The sequence below is a fragment of the Pseudophryne corroboree genome, chromosome 6 (genome assembly GCF_028390025.1).
Source record: "Pseudophryne corroboree isolate aPseCor3 chromosome 6, aPseCor3.hap2, whole genome shotgun sequence".
NCBI classification, from domain to species: Eukaryota; Metazoa; Chordata; class Amphibia; order Anura; family Myobatrachidae; genus Pseudophryne; species Pseudophryne corroboree.
The window spans coordinates 764,514,344-764,537,211 of record NC_086449.1 but is presented as its reverse complement, the minus strand read 5'-3'; the positions used below and the strand labels follow the sequence as shown (position 1 = coordinate 764,537,211).

The 22,868-nt window shown below is 44.1% G+C and overlaps 1 protein-coding gene across 47 annotated transcripts in view; it reads left to right on the top strand.

Moving 5' to 3' along the window:
* Positions 1-22,315, top strand: part of LOC134933410 (protocadherin gamma-C5-like) — a 688,451-nt gene extending 666,136 nt beyond the window's left edge. For all 47 annotated transcript variants that reach the window (XM_063928604.1, XM_063928603.1, XM_063928601.1 and 44 more), the window contains exons 3-4: positions 14,129-14,217; positions 19,225-22,315. In XM_063928604.1, the coding sequence (XP_063784674.1) occupies positions 14,129-14,217; positions 19,225-19,439 (304 nt within the window). In that variant the 3' untranslated portion in view covers positions 19,440-22,315. The remainder of the gene's footprint in view (positions 1-14,128; positions 14,218-19,224) is intronic.
* The last annotated feature ends 553 nt before the right edge of the window (positions 22,316-22,868 follow it).

The following is a 22,868-nucleotide window of genomic DNA, read 5'->3' as shown; positions in this document are numbered from 1 at the left end:
AGGTCCTTCAGTCCGGACCAGATGTCAGCATCAGCAGTCGCTCCAGACTGCCCTACATCACCGCCAGCGGGTGGGCTCGGAATTCTGAGCCTTTTCCTCGCACCCCCAGTTGCGGGAGAATGTGAAGGAGGAGATGTTGACAGGTCGCGTTCCGCTTGACTTGACAATTTTCTCACCAGCAGGTCTTTGATCCCCAGCAGACTTGTGTCTGCCGGAAAGAGAGATCCAAGGTAGGTTTTAAATCTAGGATCGAGCACGGTGGCCAAAATGTAGTGATCTGATTTCAACAGATTGACCACCCGTGAATCCTTGTTAAGCGAATTAAGGGCTCCATCCACAAGTCCCACATGCCTAGCGGAATCGCTCCGTGTTAGCTCCTCCTTCAATGTCTCCAGCTTCTTCTGCAAAAGCCTGATGAGGGGAATGACCTGACTCAGGCTGGCAGTGTCTGAACTGACTTCACGTGTGGCAAGTTCAAAGGGCAGCAGAACCTTGCACAACGTTGAAATCATTCTCCACTGCGCTTGAGACAGGTGCATTCCACCTCCTATATCGTGCTCAATTGTATAGGCTTGAATGGCCTTTTGCTGCTCCTCCAACCTCTGAAGCATATATAGGGTTGAATTCCACCTCGTTACCACTTCTTGCTTCAAATGATGGCAGGGCAGGTTCAGGCGTTTTTGGTGTTGCTCCAGTCTTCTGTACGTGGTGCCTGTACGCCGAAAGTGTCCCGCAATTCTTCTGGCCACCGACAGCATCTCTTGCACGCCTCTGTCGTTTTTTAAAAAATTCTGCACTACCAAATTCAAGGTATGTGCAAAACATGGGACGTGCTGGAATTTGCCCATATTTAATGCACACACAATATTGCTGGCGTTGTCCGATGCCACAAATCCACAGGAGAGTCCAATTGGGGTAAGCCATTCCGCGATGATCTTCCTCAGTTGCCGTAAGAGGTTTTCAGCTGTGTGCGTATTCTGGAAACCGGTGATACAAAGCGTAGCCTGCCTAGGAAAGAGTTGGCGTTTGCGAGATGCTGCTACTGGTGCCGCCGCTGCTGTTCTTGTGGCGGGAGTCCATACATCTACCCAGTGGGCTGTCACAGTCATATAGTCCTGACCCTGCCCTGCTCCACTTGTCCACATGTCCGTGGTTAAGTGGACATTGGGTACAACTGCATTTTTTAGGACACTGGTGAGTCTTTTTCTGACATCCGTGTACATTCTCGGTATCGCCTGCCTAGAGAAGTGGAACCTAGATGGTATTTGGTAACGGGGGCACACTACCTCAAGAAATTGTCTAGTTCCCTGTGAACTAACGGCGGATACCGGACGCACGTCTAACACCAACATAGTTGTCAAGGCCTCAGTTATCCGCTTTGCAACAGGATGACTGCTGTGATATTTCATCTTCCTCGCAAATGACTGTTGGACAGTCAATTGCTTGGTGGAAGTAGTAAAAGTGGGCATACGACTTCCCCTCTGGGATGACCATCGACTCCCAGCAGCAACAACAGCAGCGCCAGCAGCAGTAGGCGTTACACGCAAGGATGCATCGGAGGAATCCCAGGCAGGAGAGGACTCGTCAGAATTGCCAGTGACATGGCCTGCAGGACTATTGGCATTCCTGGGGAAGGAGGAAATTGACACTGAGGGAGTTGGTGGGGTGGTTTGCGTGAGCTTGGTTACAAGAGGAAGGGATTTACTGGTCAGTGGACTGCTTCCGCTGTCGCCCAAAGTTTTTGAACTTGTCACTGACTTATTATGAATGCGCTGCAGGTGACGTATAAGGGAGGATGTTCCGAGGTGGTTAACGTCCTTACCCCTACTTATTACAGCTTGACAAAGGCAACACACGGCTTGACAAATGTTGTCCGCATTTCTGTTGAAATACTTCCACACCGAAGAGCTGATTTTTTTGGTATTTTCACCAGGCATGTCAATGGCCATATTCCTCCCACGGACAACAGGTGTCTCCCCGGGTGCCTGACTTAAACAAACCACCTCACCATCAGAATCCTCCTTGTCAATTTCCTCCCCAGCGCCAGCAACACCCATATCCTCCTCATCCTGGTGTACTTCAACACTGACATCTTCAATCTGACTATCAGGAACTGGACTGCGGGTGCTCCTTCCAGCACTTGCAGGGGGCGTGCAAATGGTGGAAGGCGCATGCTCTTCACGTCCAGTGTTGGGAAGGTCAGGCATCGCAACCGACACAATTGGACTCTCCTTGTGGATTTGGGATTTCGAAGAACGCACAGTTCTTTGCGGTGCTTTTGCCAGCTTGAGTCTTTTCAGTTTTCTAGCGAGAGGCTGAGTGCTTCCATCCTCATGTGAAGCTGAACCACTAGCCATGAACATAGGCCAGGGCCTCAGCCGTTCCTTGCCACTCCGTGTGGTAAATGGCATATTGGCAAGTTTACGCTTCTCCTCCGACAATTTTATTTTAGATTTTTGAGTCCTTTTTTTACTGATATTTGGTGTTTTGGATTTTACATGCTCTGTACTATGACATTGGGCATCGGCCTTGGCAGACGACGTTGCTGGCATTTCATCATCTCGGCCATGACTAGTGGCAGCAGCTTCAGCACGAGGTGGAAGTCGATCTTGATCTTTCCCTAATTTTGGAACCTCAACATTTTTGTTCTCCATATTTTAATAGGCACAACTAAAAGGCACCTCAGGTAAACAATGGAGATGGATGGATAATAGTATACTTATGGATGGACGAGCGACTGCCGACACAGAGGTAGCTACAGCCGTGGACTACCGTACTGTGTCTGCTGCTAATAGACTGGATGATAATGAGATAAAATTAAAATATATATATATATATCACACTAGTACTGCAGCCGGACAGGTATATATATTATGTAATGACGGACCTGCTGGACACTGTCTGTCAGACTCAGCACTGCAGACTCCTAAAGTAAGCTACTAGTATCAAGAAGATAGAAAAAAAAAACCACGGGTAGGTGGTATACAATTATGGATGGACGAGCGACTGCCGACACAGAGGTAGCTACAGCCGTGGACTACCGTACTGTGTCTGCTGCTAATATAGACTGGATGATAATGAGATAAAATTAAAATATATATATATATCACACTAGTACTGCAGCCGGACAGGTATATATTATGTAATGACGGACCTGCTGGACACTGTCTGTCAGACTCAGCACTGCAGACTCCTAAAGTAAGCTACTAGTATCAAGAAGATAGAAAAAAAAAAAAACACGGGTAGGTGGTATACAATTATGGATGGACGAGCGACTGCCGACACAGAGGTAGCTACAGCCGTGGACTACCGTACTGTGTCTGCTGCTAATATAGACTGGATGATAATGAGATAAAATGAAAATATATATATATATCACACTAGTACTGCAGCCGGACAGGTATATATATTATGTAATGACGGACCTGCTGGACACTGTCTGTCAGACTCAGCACTGCAGACTCCTAAAGTAAGCTACTAGTATCAAGAAGATAGAAAAAAAAAAAAAACACGGGTAGGTGGTATACAATTATGGATGGACGAGCGACTGCCGACACAGAGGTAGCTACAGCCGTGGACTACCGTACTGTGTCTGCTGCTAATATAGACTGGATGATAATGAGATAAAATTAAAATATATATATATATATCACACTAGTACTGCAGCCGGACAGGTATATATTATGTAATGACGGACCTGCTGGACACTGTCTGCAGAATGCGTTTATAAAAACACCACACGACGAGTGTTTAACTTTTTCAGGCAGACAATCACAATATACTGGTGGTCAGCAGACAATCACAATACGGGTGGTCAGTGGTCACTGGTCAGTCACACTGGCAGTGGCACTCTGGCAGCAAAAGTGTGCCCTGTACTTAAGTGCAGTCAGATAATGATATACAGTATATGATGCAGCACACTGGGCTGAGCACAGATATGGTATGTGTGACTGTGTCACACTGTGTATCGTTTTTTTTCAGGCAGAGAACGGATTAATTAAACTGGTGGCACTGGTCACTGGTCACACTATCAGCAGCAAGTAGTACTCCTCCTATATGCTCCCCAAAATTTGTGTCTCTCTCTAGTACTCTAGTCACTCTAAACGGAGAGGACGCCAGCCACGTCCTCTCCCTATCAATCTCAATGCACGTGTGAAAATGGCGGCGACGCGCGGCTCCTTATATAGAATCCGAGTCTCGCGATAGAATCCGAGCCTCGCGAGAATCCGACAGCGGGATGATGACGTTCGGGCGCGCTCGGGTTAACCGAGCAAGGCGGGAAGATCCGAGTCGCTCGGCCCCGTGTAAAAAAAACTGAAGTTCGGGCGGGTTCGGATTCCGAGGAACCGAACCCGCTCATCTCTAGTATTTACATCTCTTTGCACTGGTATTATGTACCAGACAGGGCGGTCTGTTATACATAACAATCTAGCTTGATTTCCAGAGAATGTGTAATGAAAACTATTTTGATACATAGCACTACACTTGTGCTGGGTACACATTGATAGATATATCTGCAGATCAATTGATCTGCAGATACTGTATATCTACGAACGGATCGGGAAGTGTGCTGTGCATACACATTGCCCGATCCTTTGGGACTGACGTCACGAACTGGGCGGGCGTTTACATGCACTCGCCCAGTTCAGCTGTCAGTCACGTCCGGTGTCTGCAGCAAGTATACGGGCGGTCGGCTGACCGCCCGTACACACAGCACGATGCGCCAGTATATCATTAGATATATTGGCCGTCGGCTGTGCTGCAGGGCCGACGCGATATGTCTGTGAACGACGGCGTTCACAGACAAATCGCCCGCGATATATCAGCCGTTCAATACAACGGCCAATATATCGGCCAGTGTGTACGCACCTTTACAGTATGTGTCTGATTTTTGTTTAGTTTTCATTTTGTTTATTTTATTGTTTCTTTTTTCCATGTTTGCTAAAACAAATAGAAAAGAACAAAACATAGCATAAAATGTATTGTCAATTACACCAAATGGATATTGGAATGAGCATATAATATACTCTGATAATACTTTAAATCAACTAAAGTATAAATGTAAAATGATTACTTAGATATGAATCACTGCGGAATATGATTGCCCTGTATAAATAACTGGCTGCTTGGAGTATCACACAGATTCAGCGTATTCCACTAATAGAGTACAGGAGTTCATTTGGACCAGGCTCTTCAATATTTCCATTCAGATTTTCTACCTTTGTGGCTATTTTTTATCTCTAAACCCACCAACACAGTAAAGTCCGAGTACCCAGGAGCCATGCCTTCCATACAGGGCCGGATCTAGACCTTGCGGTGCCCCGGGCGGAAAAATAGGGGCGTGGCTTCATGGAGAAGGGGCATGGTCAGTTATACCACCTGTAGCTGTGCCCACAGTAGTATTGCCCCCAGTACTGTGCCCCCTGTAGAGTTGTGCCCCCAGTAGTATTGCCCCCAGTACTGTGCCCCCTGTGGAATTATGCCCCCAGTAGTTTTGCCCCCAGTACTGTGCCCCCTAGTTGCGCTGTTTACAATGACATCTCTCCCATACCACCGCATAGACACTATAGGTCAATTATGACCTCTAGCGTCTATGTGCCGCTCCCACAATGCAGTGTGGTGCGCGATGACTTCATCGTGCACCGCACAGCACCAGGCATCTAAACAGCACTGGGCGGCACCAGTAGCGGATCTTGCCACGGCGGCGGCGTCCTCCGGAAGGCGGCGCCCCGGGCAAAAATCCTGCTTGCCTGTAGCAAGATCCGCTACTGCATCCATACTATACTGATCTTAGCTAAGATTTATCACATAAAATCTGCATGCTTTGTAAAATGAAAATAAAAGTATGTTCATTGTGAATATTTTCAGACTCTTGGGTGTATACATATTTACTACAGTGCACATTTTTAGAAGTGGAGATGTTTCCAGTAGCATATCTCCCAACTGTCCCGATTTTGGCGGGACAGTCACGATTTTGGCGGGACAGTCCCGTTTTTCACAGTCTGTCCCGTTGTACCACCCGTGGGTCGCAGTGTCCCAGGGGGGGGGGGGGGGGGGGGCAGTTGGTTGATCCACCCTGTCACTGAGCTGCAATGATCAGAGCAGTGGTGAATAGATGCTGTGCGTATGCGCACAGCGTCTTTTCCCCAACAGAGAGGGACAGGGGGCATGGCCTGCAGCTCACTGAGCGCTGTCTTATCCCCCATAGTTACAAAAACGGGGGCGTGGTTTGCGATAGCAACGCTTGCCACAAGGTCACGTCCCTTACCGTGAGGCCACGCTCCCTTACTGCGAGGCCATGCCCCCAAATTCGGGCGCGCGCGTCTGGCGCGCTTTACTGTCCCTCCTTTACTGAAACAAAAGTTGGGAGGTAGGCGATAGCAACCAACCAGATTCTAGCTATTATCTTCTAGATTGTATAAGATTAATGATAAGAAGAATCTGGTTGCTATGGGAAACATCTACACTTCTAAGAACCCACAGTCAAGTAAATATGGCCCTGATCATAAAAAGTAGCCGTAATATACAGTAGTTATATATAGCATTCTAAAAAACCTCTGAATTACAGGGCAATCATACAGTAAATGCCAAAAAGTGTCTTCTCTTTGTACAAACTTAGGGCAACTTTTTCTAGCCCCACTACCAATATTCATTAATTGAGGATTACTCTATGCCAGTGGTTTCCAAACTTTTTTGAATCACGGCGCCCTAGAATATCAGAATTTTTTTCACGGCACCCCTAGGTCAAAATTTTCTTATTGAGAAATTTAGAAAGAAATATTACATTAAGTAGATCGCGTTTATATGTCATCCTTAGGGTCAGTTATGTGGTGAGGGACAAGATTTGCTTCTGTTTGGCCACATTTTATGACTGGCAGCCACCAGCACTGGTTTTGCCTATTATATTGACCATGAATAATTTGAATTGGTCCTGGACCACCAACCCAGGGCACCCCTGCAAGTGTCCCGAGGCACCCCAGGGAGCCACGGCACACAGTTTGGGAACCTCTGCTCTATGCAATATCTAGAGCTGTATTTAATGACATTTGGTACAAAATGGCTTCTCGAGCATGTCCTAACTTATAAGGGGATCCGGTCAGGATCCTGGCTGTCGGGATCTCGGCTGTCGAAATGCCAATGCTGGGATCTGCGTCGGCATCCCGACAAGATTCACAAACCCACAAACCGACAGTCGGGATAGTGAAGGAGTGTATGCCGGCCCGCCAGAGAGGCAAGCCACGGGGGGGTTAGGTTTAGGTTGTGGGCGGAGGGGTAGGGTTAGGCTGCAGGCCATGGGGGTTAGGTTTAGGCTGTGGGCGGAGGGGTAGGGTTAGGCTGCGGGCCAGGGGGGTTAGGTTTAGGCTGTGGGGAAGGGGGTCAGGGTTAGGCACCCCCAATTAGGGTTAGGCTGCTGGGGAGGGAGGTTAAGGTTAGGCTGCTGGAAGGGGGGGTTAGGTTTAGGCTGCGGGTAGGAAGGGTTAGGGGCGCATTGGGAAAAGGTAAGTATACTATACTTACCTTTCCCCAGTTGGGATTCCCACCATCGGGATGCTGCAGTTGGTATTCTGACGTGGTATGAGACCAGTCCTTGTATGACTAAACACTCGAGGAGCCTTTCCTTTCAGAACTCACCATCACCAAGTTATGACCATTTAGTTCTCTTATTAAATAAAACAAGTAAAATGAATATTACTATAAAGATTACTTTCTAATACCAATCAGCCTGAGCATATTGAGCAAGCTTAGAAAAAAGAGAATCTCTAGAGTTAAGCACTTACTGTATATGTCATTAAAATGGTAACAAAACAAAAAAACAGTTTAAGAACTGGAACAAATTGCTGGACTTCTATCTGTCCATTGTCCCTTGCTTAGGTAATTGCAGAATAAATGGACAGCACTGTGGCATAGTGGTTAGCATATATGCCTCACAGCACTGAGGTCATCAGTTCAATTCCTGACTGGAGCACTGGGTAGAGTTTGTATGTTTATGCTGGTTTCCTCCGGGTTTTCCGATTGACAAATAATCTCTGTAATACAGCTTGAATTGTCTGTACTTAAGCGACCGCTGACCATATGGCAACAAATCCACTATACTATATAGCAATGTTTATAGTACACAAAACACTTGGAAGAGCAGATACATAGAAGCACATCCTGTACTATACATTCAGCTTGAACACTGGTGTGAATTGTATCAATAATGAATAATGCAGAATTATATACACAGTGTGCCTGCAGTGAGTGGTCAGGTCAGTGCAGATTAGTGCATCACAGGCTCGCTTCTTCTCACAGCATGTTATAGAATGGATTTATGTAAAACACAAGTGCATACAATGCTGTCACTTTATAGGTGATGTATTGCGTCACTCTAGTTTATAGAAGCAGAAGGGAAACAAAAATCCCTACCCTCACACCAGCAGACAATAAATACTCTAAGGGGCATTAGACCACTTTCATTTTAGGTAGAGACAATGAAGAAATTGCTGTTTTAAGGGCAAGGGAGTACTTGGTGGAGGAGTGGTGGGGGCATGGTGTGGGGGTCCAGTAGCCCAGGAATCCCACTTGGCTTTATTCATGTGATACTAGAGATGAGCGCCTGAAATTTTTCGGGTTTTGTGTTTTGGTTTTGGGTTCGGTTCCGCGGCCGTGTTTTGGGTTCGAACGCGTTTTGGCAAAACCTCACCGAATTATTTTTGTCGGATTCGGGTGTGTTTTGGATTCGGGTGTTTTTTTCCAAAAACACTAAAAAACAGCTTAAATCATAGAATTTGGGGGTCATTTTGATCCCAAAGTATTATTAACCTCAAAAACCATAATTTACACTCATTTTCAGTCTATTCTGAATACCTCACACCTCACAATATTATTTTTAGTCCTAAAATTTGCACCGAGGTCGCTGTGTGAGTAAGATAAGCGACCCTAGTGGCCGACACAAACACCGGGCCCATCTAGGAGTGGCACTGCAGTGTCACGCAGGATGTCCCTTCCAAAAAACCCTCCCCAAACAGCACATGACGCAAAGAAAAAAAGAGGCGCAATGAGGTAGCTGTGTGAGTAAGATTAGCGACCCTAGTGGCCGACACAAACACCGGGCCCATCTAGGAGTGGCACTGCAGTGTCACGCAGGATGGCCCTTCCAAAAAACCCTCCCCAAACAGCACATGACGCAAAGAAAAAAAGAGGCGCAATGAGGTAGCTGTGTGAGTAAGATTAGCGACCCTAGTGGCCGACACAAACACCGGGCCCATCTAGGAGTGGCACTGCAGTGTCACGCAGGATGTCCCTTCCAAAAAACCCTCCCCAAACAGCACATGACGCAAAGAAAAAAAGAGGCTTTTTACTGATATTTGGTGTTTTGGATTTGACATGCTCTGTACTATGACATTGGGCATCGGCCTTGGCAGACGACGTTGCTGGCATTTCATCGTCTCGGCCATGACTAGTGGCAGCAGCTTCAGCACGAGGTGGAAGTGGATCTTGATCTTTCCCTAATTTTGGAACCTCAACATTTTTGTTCTCCATATTTTAATAGGCACAACTAAAAGGCACCTCAGGTAAACAATGCAGATGGATGGATTGGATACTAGTATACAATTATGGACGGGCTGCCGAGTGCCGACACAGAGGTAGCCACAGCCGTGAACTACCGCACTGTACTGTGTCTGCTGCTAATATATAGACTGGTTGATAAAGAGATAGTATACTCGTAACTAGTATGTATGTATAAAGAAAGAAAAAAAAACCACGGTTAGGTCACTGGTATATACAATTATGGACGGGCTGCCGAGTGCCGACACAGAGGTAGCCACAGCCGTGAACTACCGCACTGTACTGTGTCTGCTGCTAATATATAGACTGGTTGATAAAGAGATAGTATACTCGTAACTAGTATGTATGTATAAAGAAAGAAAAAAAAACCACGGTTAGGTCACTGGTATATACAATTATGGACGGGCTGCCGAGTGCCGACACAGAGGTAGCCACAGCCGTGAACTACCGCACTGTACTGTGTCTGCTGCTAATATATAGACTGGTTGATAAAGAGATAGTATACTCGTAACTAGTATGTATGTATAAAGAAAGAAAAAAAAACCACGGTTAGGTCACTGGTATATACAATTATGGACGGGCTGCGGAGTGCCGACACAGAGGTAGCCACAGCCGTGAACTACCGCACTGTACTGTGTCTGCTGCTAATATATAGACTGGTTGATAAAGAGATAGTATACTCGTAACTAGTATGTATGTATAAAGAAAGAAAAAAAAACCACGGTTAGGTGGTATATACAATTATGGACGGGCTGCCGAGTGCCGACACAGAGGTAGCCACAGCCGTGAACTACCGCACTGTACTTTGTCTGCTGCTAATATATAGACTGGTTGATAAAGAGATAGTATACTCGTAACTAGTATGTATGTATAAAGAAAGAAAAAAAAACCACGGTTAGGTGGTATATACAATTATGGACGGGCTGCCGAGTGCCGACACAGAGGTAGCCACAGCCGTGAACTACCGCACTGTACTGTGTCTGCTGCTAATATATAGACTGGTTGATAAAGAGATAGTATACTCGTAACTAGTATGTATGTATAAAGAAAGAAAAAAAAACCACGGTTAGGTCACTGGTATATACAATTATGGACGGGCTGCGGAGTGCCGACACAGAGGTAGCCACAGCCGTGAACTACCGCACTGTACTGTGTCTGCTGCTAATATATAGACTGGTTGATAAAGAGATAGTATACTCGTAACTAGTATGTATGTATAAAGAAAGAAAAAAAAACCACGGTTAGGTGGTATATACAATTATGGACGGGCTGCCGAGTGCCGACACAGAGGTAGCCACAGCCGTGAACTACCGCACTGTACTGTGTCTGCTGCTAATATATAGACTGGTTGATAAAGAGATAGTATACTCGTAACTAGTATGTATGTATAAAGAAAGAAAAAAAAACCACGGTTAGGTCACTGGTATATACAATTATGGACGGGCTGCCGAGTGCCGACACAGAGGTAGCCACAGCCGTGAACTACCGCACTGTACACTGGTTGATAAAGAGATAGTAGTATACTCGTAACAACTAGTATGACGACGGTATAAAGAATGAAAAAAAAACCACGGTTAGGTGGTATATAATACAATTATGGTTGGACGGACTGCCTGCCGAGTGCCGACACAGAGGTAGCCACAGCCGTGAACTACCGCACTGTACACTGGTTGATAAAGAGATAGTAGTATACTCGTAACAACTAGTATGACGACGGTATAAAGAATGAAAAAAAAACCACGGTTAGGTGGTATATAATACAATTATGGTTGGACGGACTGCCTGCCGAGTGCCGACACAGAGGTAGCCACAGCCGTGAACTACCGCACTGTACACTGGTTGATAAAGAGATAGTAGTATACTCGTAACAACTAGTATGACGACGGTATAAAGAACGAAAAAAAAACCACGGTTAGGTGGTATATATTATAATACAATTATGGATGGACGGACTGCCTGCCGAGTTCCGACACAGAGGTAGCCACAGCCGTGAACTACCGCACTGTACACTGGTTGATAAAGAGATAGTAGTATACTCGTAACAACTAGTATGACGACGGTATAAAGAACGAAAAAAAAACCACGGTTAGGTGGTATATATTATAATACAATTATGGATGGACGGACTGCCTGCCGAGTTCCGACACAGAGGTAGCCACAGCCGTGAACTACCGCACTGTACACTGGTTGATAAAGAGATAGTAGTATACTCGTAACAACTAGTATGACTATGACGACGGTATAAAGAAAGAAAAAAAAAACCACGGTTAGGTGGTATATAATACAATTATGGATGGACGGACTGCCTGCCGAGTGCCGACACAGAGGTAGCCACAGCCGTGAACTACCGCACTGTACTGTGTCTGCTGCTAATATAGACTGGTTGATAAAGAGATAGTATACAATACTACTAATATACTGGTGGTCAGGCACTGGTCACCACTAGTCACACTGGCAGTGGCACTCCTGCAGCAAAAGTGTGCACTGTTTAATTTTAATATAATATTATTTATCATGTACTCCTGGCTCCTGCTATAACAACCTGCAGTGCTCCCCAGTCTCCCCCACAATTATAAGCTTTATATACAATACATTGATGTGCAGCACACTGGGCTGAGCAGTGCACACAGACTGAGTCACTGTGTGACTGTGTATCGTTTTTTTCAGGCAGAGAACGGATATATTAAATAAAACAAACAACTGCACTGTCTCTGGTGGTCACTGGTCACTGTGGTCGTCAGTCACTAAACTCTGTCTGCACTCTGCACTCTCTTCTAATCTACAGTATCACAGCAATCTCTCTCTCTCTCTCTCTTCTAAATCTAATCTAAATGGAGAGGACGCCAGCCACGTCCTCTCCCTATCAATCTCAATGCACGTGTGAAAATGGCGGCGACGCGCGGCTCCTTATATAGAATCCGAGTCTCGCGAGAATCCGACAGCGTCATGATGACGTTCGGGCGCGCTCGGGTTAACCGAGCAAGGCGGGAAGATCCGAGTCGCTCGGACCCGTGAAAAAAAAAGTGAAGTTCGTGCGGGTTCGGATTCAAAGAAACCGAACCCGCTCATCTCTACAGTGATACCCCAACTTTTAGAAACATACCATTTAGTATTTTCATTAGATGCATACATGCCAACATTCCAGTCTGAGGGGCACTACGGATGCTCCTTTAATAGGAAAGAGAGGGATACCGAAACACAACCACAACACAGTATGGGGATGGTGGTGTGCTCAGACAGTAACACTGATATCTCCTTCAGTATATACCTAATTAATAGCCTTTAACCTACTGTAGTGTTAATCATATTTAAACTGCTGTTTCTGTATGATTGCCAGGAGTCAGGGCAGGTTTAATAAATAGGACCCCTAGTGACCCCTACCTCCTGCCTTCTTTAACACTAGAGCTGGCACCAGCCAATCACACAGCTCCTTTTCACACAAAGCCATGGGACAATAGTAGAGGAATGGGACGTGTGGTGAGCTAAATGGCTCAGAAGGCACTGGCTAACCCCAGAGCCAGATTTCCATGCAATATATAAGCCAAAGGGTACATCTGGGCATTATACACAGGTGCTGCAGTATAAACTCCTGGAAATCTAGTGAGTTTTGATCAGAGATGTGTGGAAAAGATACACAGGTGAGGCACTGCCTCACCTGCCATAGACTTTTTACTCCAGAGTTTGGGCTATAACAATTATTAGAATAATGCAAAGATATTTCAAACAAATTATTAGTATTTTTCATATATTTTATTCAATCAAAATTCAATTTAAACATTAGTATGACAGGAAAGGCTCTGCCTCACCTGCCTCACCCCACCGCATGTCACTGAATTATACATACTATTTACCGGTGGCCGGGATGCCGGCTGTCAATATACCGACTGCAGCATCCCGGCCACCATTATGCTGGCAGTGGGGCGAGCGCTAGAAAGCCCCGTGCGGGGACGGTTGCTTGCTGCGCTTGACACAGGTTATATTCTCCCTCTGTGGGTGTTGTGGACACCCACAGAGGGAGAAAATATTGTGGCGCCGGTATTCCAGCGGCGGCATTTCACGGCCTGTTGGGATTCCTGCGTCTGTATTTTGTTCCTAAATCAAGCATTTGGAAAACACCCCTCTTGAAAGCCTCCGTGGCGTTTTGTGTTTTGCTATCCTCATAGCAATAATGGTTAAACTATATCCATGTAGAGATAGAATTTTTTAGCAGGAATAGTTAAAGTAGTGATTTATTCCCTTTAAATTTATGTATCAATATCATTACTTTGACAATACAAGGAGAAGTAGACTTTTCTTGTTATAATAACTATGAGTGCAGTCCAGGTTGGATGTATCAGCAGCCAAAATCACTGTTATTAACTGAAATGTATTTGCTTCCAAAACAAACCCATCGTCTTTACTTGTTGCATAAACCAGTTCAGTGAAAATAAGAAGAGATTATTCATTGTTGAGCAATGTCGGAAATGCCCGGCTGCACTGTTGACAACACAACAGCTCGTTCCAGTTTTGTTGTGGTTTCTTTTTTTAATTGCCTTTGATATTTAACGGTAATCATGTTGTGTCATTGTGGTCTTTGCAGAGCACAGCCCGCAGAGGAAGCTGGAGTGTGGCCAAACAACCAGTTTGAGACCGAGAGACTTCAGGCAATGATCCTGGCATCCGCAAATGGTCAGTGTTCTACCCCAGCATATGGGAAAGTAGTGTGGTGTATTTAATCATTTATGTGATCCCATTCTGTCTAGAAACCACTGATTAGATGATAATTGGCTACAACAGAAAGGCAGCTAATTAGGAGCCCTTCTTCTTTATTGCTGTATTTACTTCACCTGGCACATGTGATGGTAACAGATCTTTATCATAAGGTTCCTGTTGAAATAAATGGGCTGTAGCTGTGACATCACATGTGCTGCTGCGATGCACCACAGAATGGGAATTAAAGTCTACTCCACTTGTAGGTTTCACGTGTATGTCTTTATTTTTGTAAATGGTATATTTTGAACATGATCCTGTACAAAAATATTTATTTATAATATATTTTTCTTCCCCTGAAAAAAACAAACTGGAATGATAAAAAGTAGGCCCCTGGGCAAAGCATTGGTCTGGGGCCCCTACCCATCCTCCACAGATAGAGGTAGGAGGGTGCTATCAGCGTCAGCTTTGATATTCCGCCAGCGGTAGGGGGTGTTCTATCTTCCACTCAGCATATAGGACCTGGAGCAGTAATTTCTGATAATTACACCTTTACTGCGGTGGGAAATCGGGCAGGAGAGTGAAAACTAAACCGTAGAAGGGGGCATTGGGCTAAATGAGGGGTCCCGGTACATGACTTCCAGGGTGGTAGAGGGTGATTAATACACAGGGGAGGGATGGATAGTGGAGTGGGCTTAATATTCATCATTTTCCGGATGGGGCAGCTTGCTTGCTTGATTGCAGATATCTCCAGTTCCTGGAAATAGATTTTTTAGCTTTCAATAGAGATAGAATTCTTAACTTTCAAACTAGAAAATCCCACCTTTTAGGAGGTACTGGGGACTTGGGGATCAGAGTTCAGGAGCCAGAGCAATCCACTGACAAAAATATAAAACTGTATACCAGGCGTGTGGAGATAGAGCAGGGATCAGCTGCTGGAAGGCTGATATCTCTGGTTCTGGACATACTGTAGTAGAGACAAGCTGCCAGTGTCCACCGAAAGAGGAGAGTCCCAGCTTTTGGAGTACACCCTCAGAAAAATTCTATGTCAGACAGTACCCGAGATACAGTATCTGGCTGGGAAGAGCAAGTAACAGGTTCAGGTGGGGACCACTGCTTTGAAGTCAGATAACTCTATCTGGATCGGGATTTTCAAAAAATCTGGTAACCCTGGAAAAAGGGGATCCTCTGCCATTAGCCTACGGCCCTTATCCTTTTGGGGCACTTGGCAACTGCCCGCTGAGTCCGGATGATAAGACGGCTCTGGTGATGGGAACAAACTAGCTCTGCTCTCCGAAATCAGTATGATTTGTGGGGGACCCAATATTTATGAGAATGCAGCGCATGAATTCACTATGGATCACTGACATCAGTGAGACACAAGTTTCTATGAGGCATTGATTCCCAGTGAATTTATGGGCTGTTTTGTTATGAATAATTGTTTAGCTCACACACTGTGCCTCCAACAATGTTTCTGATGTGGTGGTATTTGTGCATTTTCCGTAACACACCCCATCCCTTTATCCATCATGCACTGCAATGATGCCCCACTGCAGTAACACAAGAGTGCAGGGTCCACTAGTCAACTATGGGGAGGTGATCCATTAGGATGTCTCCGACCCCTCCCTGACCCTGCACCCCCTCCGGCAGTACACATGGAGGAGATCAGCTCAGACGTAACACTGATGGATCAAAATCTAGTAGCTAGTAATGATTTCTCCAGTTGCATAGAATCCGTTGCCGCAACTTGCAGCGAGTTGGATATCTAAGTACAGCTTACAGGTACAATTTCATAGAGTTTTGGGATGGAGCCTTGAGACAGGAACTCAGACCAAAAGACAAGGCTATAGTAAGTGGCAGGTGGCCTTCCCTGACACCGGGCAACAGCGGACCATTCTGGGGTGTAAATTTGCAGGTCATTGAGCCATGCGGAAACCTTCCTCGACGCTTACCCAGAGCAAGTGCCATTTTAGCCAACCTATAGTTAAAGCCCTGTGCAGAATGAAAATGTATTTGCTGAATTTCACAGATAAGACTTCAGAAACTTGGGCACCTGCCATTCATATTTAGTAACACCTCCCATGGCAGAAATCGCAACTTCCAAACTATTTTTATAGACAGAACTAGTCTTTTTATCCTTGTTTCAGGGATTTCCCACACTCTTTCTTGCAACCATTTTCAGCTTGCAAATATTCCCAGGTCTTCTGCATATAATGTATGTTAGACATCTGGTGCAGATTCTTAATAATTATCAAGTCTGAACTTTGTTAGAAATACCTTAGTCTATCACTCGTGCAAGAACTTAATGCTTGATATAAAGGTATTTTGGGTCATTGTGTTGCTGAAAATCCAGCACCATTTCAGCTTCAGTTTCACTGGATCTGGTACATTGGATTTTTTTTATATCTAATTGACCATTCATCTATCTACTTGGTCAGTATTTGCTGTGCCATTGGCTGCCAACCACAAAGCTTAATATACATCTCCATACATCTCCCCCTACTTAGAGGAACCCTTGGTGGTTGAGTGTTGGCACCACATCCTGAGAAGTTAGAAGGGGTTATGTAATAGGTTTCGACTTTACGAACCTGGCGGGATATCAGCGAGATTGCTCCTAACTCCGCAATGAATTACAATATAAGAGTGTTTACTCAACTCTGGATTATCTTCGTCTGGCTTTATTTAAGTTCTAACATGTCAGTCAAGTCATTTTACATTTTACTGGTTAAACTGGAAGGGTGCCCAAACTTTCTTATCTTAATACATTACTGATATTTTTTTTAAATTAGTTACATTCTGTAAATAAATAGTAAAATGTTCAGAAATAAGCCATGTTCAAGTCTGCACTGCGCTGAGTTAACATATATTCACTTAGAGATTCAATGAAACTTGCAATTTGGTGCCCAAACGTTTGTATACAGCTGTAGGTAGGTATCATATGTAAGTACATCCTAACACTGTAAATGACGGAAATTTTAAAAATGAAAAAGTGTGGATTCTGCACGGCGGGGTCATTTTTAGGTCCCCTGTAATGACGCCTGTGTGCTGGATGTACAGTGAGATACTGCATAGTTTTATTTGCATTCAACCTTATGCTATGGACTAAATATAGCAGCATGCGAGCCTGATGGTAACGCACTGCTACATCACTGAGACAAGGTCATACTGAGCAACACAAATGACGTGTGCAGAAAATCAATTCACAGCTACTTTATCACTGCTGAGGGCTATGTTAACAGGATGGGAAATATGTGTGAGAATAAAGGTCTTTCTCTTTTTCTCTGCTTCTCTCTCCCTCTTCTTTTCTCTCTCACTTTTTTTCTGATTAACCATTATATCAATGTTTATATTAAATGGTAGTAATATTTAACCCTTCCTAGAATACTCCTCCTTCACCTAGAGCCCCATGATTTACGTCAATGCCTAAAACACTAAATTTTTGACTCGCAGGACATGTTGAAGTGACAAAAAAACATGTCACATTGGCCCCCATTTATCAAGCCTTGTAGAGTGATAAATAGCACGGTGATAAACCAATCAGCTCCTAACTGCCATGTCACAGACGATGTGTTTGAAAAATGACAGTTAGGAGCTGGTTGGCTGCAGAACCGGATTGAGGGGGGTGCCCAGGGGGTCAGTACCCTGCACCCCCCTGTCTTAAGGGGTCCCCCGGCCGGAGCTCTGCACCGCTCTTTTGCCTTTCTTCCGGTTGCCGGGTCAGGAGGGATCCACGCTGCCGGTGGAGGAGTGCGGCTGTGCATGCGCCTTCCTCCCACTCCTCCACGGTCGGGGACTGAGTCAAGAAATCTCCAGCCTCCGCTGCTGCCAGGAAAGATGCTGCTGGCAGCGGAGGCTGGAGATTGCTTGACTCAGTCCCCGACTGTGCTGCCCGAGAGGAGAGATGAGGAAGCCGCATGCACAGCCGTACTCCTCCCACGGCAGCGTAGATCCCTCCTGCCTCGGCAGCCTGGTGTTGCAGAGCGGTTCCCGTTGCCTGTGACCGGGGGAGGTGAGCAGCGCGTGCAGCGGGGGTTTCTGGTGGTCAGCGGGGGTTGGGGTCCTCCTGTCTTGGGTTCCCCTGGGCCCCACTAGGGCTTGATCTGGCCCTGGTTGGCTGGCAATCACCAAGGCTTGATAAATCTGGGCCATTGTCAGTTTGGCAGGAGGAAAAGATGTTGCCACTCCCCTCACTCCTGCTAAGTTAGAAAGCTAAGGAGGGGGGGTTAAGGTCTCAGCACCTGATGGGAAAGGGGGGGGGGGGGGCAATGCGTCCACCAACTTCCCTGCCTGGAGTCACATGGTTTACATGTCTTATAGCCACTGTCACTTTCAAGCCTTACTCTTAGTATTCTGCAATGTTAATGTCGTATACAAAAAAAAGGAAAGCTGAACATCAATGCCTAGTGGAAAACGTACGTGAAATAAGAGTTGGCATGGGCCGCTGAGTCCCAGTCATAGGCGTATTTATAATGTGCCCGGGGGGCCCCACATCACACACCCTGCACCTAGAGTATTATTACCTTATGCCAGCAAGCATGTTACTCTTCATCCATGGTGCCACCTTCCAAGTGACATCAGGAAGATGGCACCACAGAGCGTCAGCAAAGACTTTGGTAAAGTGCCAGAGCATTTGCTTTCTTATGCCCATGAGTTGTCTTCCCAAATACCATTAGAGGTGGGGGGACCCGCTTGCTGGAGCAAGGTAAGATGCAAGGCTGGGGGTGGGGTGGGGTGTGTAGCTGTGCAGAGGAGGGGGCACCCTGCCCACAGGCCCCTCGGGCTTTGATGCTCAGTCCCAGTGTATCAGCTCCATCCCTGATCCTAAAGTTAAAAAAACAAAATTACAGTATTCAAAGGTTACATTGTCTTGAGAAATATAGATAACTTTAGTGTACATTAATAAATTCTATATAGGTATAATTGTATAGATTAAATTATTATATCATAATAATATTGTTTCATTTTTTGGGGGGCGTTACCCTACAGAGGCCGCTGAGGGAACATCAGGACTCGGGGGAGGAACAGGAACCATGGGCCTTAGTGCCCGCTACGGGCCACAGTTCACCCTGCAGCACGTTCCTGACTACAGGCAAAATGTCTACATACCAGGAAGTACACTGACACCCACCAATGCTGGAGGAAAACGTGACGGAAAAGGCGGAGGAAACAAGAAGAAATCGGGGAAGAAGGAGAAGAAATAAACCACTTTTACTAAAGAGTTGCGTACACCAACAGGGCAGAATTATTTGAGCGCTTCCCCCATGTAAAAAAAAAAATGATTATATACTAGGGCGAAGTTGAATGCCATCTTTGGATAGATATATACATGAGATAATAAATGGCGAGAATGTGTCATCATTAGCGCTTGCAGCAGAAGCGTCCCCCCCAGCAGCTGATTTTTCTGCTTGCAGCCCTCATGATGAAAACATTATTTCAAACCTCTGAAACAAGTGCCCTGTCAATATTAGCTAGCGTTTTGTACTAGTGCCAGGTAATTTCATAGCTAATGATATGCACTCTTTTTACAATCTCTTTAAATTTAATTTGCTCCCACTTGCAGACCTTGTGGAACTTTCTCCATTGTATATAATGCCAGCAAAGCAGTTATTTATAATTTATAAACACTTTCAGGTATTCCAGGGAGATTCTTGGCTTCTTACCACCTTTGCATTTTTTTAAAAGACTAGCGGCAGTGATCGGGAAAAAAAAAAAAACACTGTCTGAATTTTTTTACTCATCTAAGTAGTAAAATATATTCCAAAAACAATAATAAAACAAAAGATATATAAATTCAAAGAATATCATACATTAAAATAAAAGGCACGCTAGCCATACAAATGATAAAGTGATTCTAAAAACTGAATAATAAGAACTTACACCTGGTGAGGGCAGCCATACTGTGGGTGGAACTTCATGAGAAAATGTAGGCTGTTAGCTTAATATGTAAAAAAAAATATATATATATATATATATGTAGTGATTGTAAAACTACTACTTATAGAGAGTGTCAATGGTCTTGTGCAGTACTTATTTTATTACTGTACTTATTGATGTTTTGGTTTATTTTCTAAAAGGAAAAAAAAAGTTGGAAATATTAAGTTCCCCCCATTATGATTCATATAATTTAATGTACATGGAGCACGGATGAATTTCACTTGTGTCTCACTCCGTCAGAGTGGCAAGTGGGGTTCTTTACACTTCCGCACACGGTAATGCATGTCTACTTTTCACATGGTGTCTGCAATTCCACCAGACGTGGGGACTTTGTTGCATGTAACCAGCATGGGGCAATTCATTCTATATATAGAATGGGTAAAGCAAAACCTGTTTTAAGGCAGGACTAAACTTCATGGGTTAAAAAAATCATGATGTGTCTTGTTAGTGGGGGAGGAGACTCAGACACGCCTGCCAAGAGTATCAGCAATCGTTATGGCTTGTACATATATTCAAATTATTCTTCATTTTATTTACATGAATAGATAAAAGAATTATGCTAACTTTTCTTCTTCGTTGGTAGCAATGTATGTTTTGAGCCTGCTGCATTATAAATCATGAATATCTGAAAAAAAGAATAAAAAAAATTAAGTGTAAGTAAACACTATTGAAAATACAGTAGTCGTTGTTAAGGTGTCTTGGCGTCTTGATGGAATAAATGGTGAATCATGTTTAGAGACCACTTAAACAAAAAAAACACACAGAAGCTTGTGAACAATGCACAATGGATAAAAACATTTCTACAATGTATTTAATTTTGTACAGTCACAAACTAAGCTTAAAGGCGCTGAAGGAGAAACACTATTTTTCAGAAAAAGTATTGTTTAGTTTTTGTTTTTTTCCTTGTCCGGTATTACATATGGTAGACCTTTAGCCTTTGTGGCCTAGTACTATTCCTTTGAGGGTTTTTTTTATGTCTAACCATTATAGGGGGGGGGTTTCAAGCTGCTTGTTTGTTAAAACTCAAGGGAAAACATATGTTTTTTTTAATACCACGGCACAATATGTACTCTTCTGTCTTGTACTCCCTGGCAAACAGTCAGAATCAAGCCGCCAATATTCTAGTGGAATTTAGAGTTTGAATGATTGTTATGGGTTCCAGCCAGTTTGTGTTCATTGTACCATGTGACTAACGTGTACTAGTCACCTACTGGAGGTAGTCATTTTGTGTAATGAACCAATATTCAGCCTACTCATTCACTGGGAAATAGTGACCTCACAGAGAGGTATAAGACACAAACCTGCCTAATGCCTTGGTGATGCCTAGCTACTAGAGGTTTTATTTGCTGCATTTTCAAGAATATCAGTTCAGCTGACAAAATGGCTGCCCCTAAGATGTTGAGGCGACAAACACTCATTCAGTAAAAGAAGATGAGTACGATTATGGGCACATGAGGGAGGTTTTCCGATTTCTTTTTGAACCACTGATGTTTATGTTGCTTCTCTTCTGATAGTAATTCTCTTTCAATGCAAAGAGACTGTTTTGGTCTAAAACCTACTCACTAAGCCAACACAACACTAATAACACATATATATTTCACTTTGCCATAACTCTCTGTCCTGACTTCCTGTCAAAAATTTCAGTATGGAGCTAGATTTTTGGGGAAGTACACTTTTTCACCGCCCGCTCTTTAATTCGCTTGTAATAGTAACCACTCCCACTGCTTGTATTACTAATAAATAAGGACGTCATGTGAGTTGTTTAGCAGTAGATTACATTTTTGCTATATTTTTCTTTTGAACAAACAGAAGGTTATGTCATAGTAGAGATGCTATTGTCTTGTGAGAATTAAGTGCTTATTTCACCCCTGTAGCTAACTTGTGGATAGCAGTATTTTAATATTCTACTATCTTTCCGTGTGGTTTGTGATATCAATGTACATGAGTTGAAAATGCATCTGTCCTTTTTAATGTGTCTAATACTGAATTATACCTACATATTATATAAATATATATATGCTTATTTCCCTCCCTGTATCCATATAGGCCCATGTCATTGTATTACATGCAAGTTTTATACTCTGTTTTTTATATTGCTTTCTTTCTTTGGGAAAAAAAAATAAATAAAATGTTTTCTTCAACATATCGGTCTCTTGCTGTCTTTAGTTACGGTGCTGTCATTGTATTGCTCAAAGTACAGATAAGACATCTTATATCCTTAGAGAGATTGCCGTCTGGTTAAGCTCGTTAGAGATGACCCATATTTTCTTAATGATGCCTTGTCCCCTGTTGATGGCAGAGCTTCTGAACATAAAAGTGAATATACTGGTAGATGGAGAGAACAGCAAAATGGTGTTTTAAGGAAGTGTAACAGTAGTCACCTCTCTCCCCCAGCTATCAGAACTGGTAGAATGTACAGAGGTTTTATTGAACAGCTGAAAAGAATTCTGATTGGACAAGACAATAGCATCCTTACAATCAGCCCTGCTGGCAATAGTTAATGAAGATAGTGTACTTTAAAAGGTACCCAAAGCCAGTGTCATTGTAGCTCCTAAATAGCATAAGTCCTAAGAATGGGGATCTGCATTATGTCTAATTAGGGATTTATCGAGCTAAATGTTATTGGTTCCCCGGAGTTCTCCTTTTATTATTAGAATTCCACCCTCCGTGGGACACAAATCCATTACTTTGTTGTT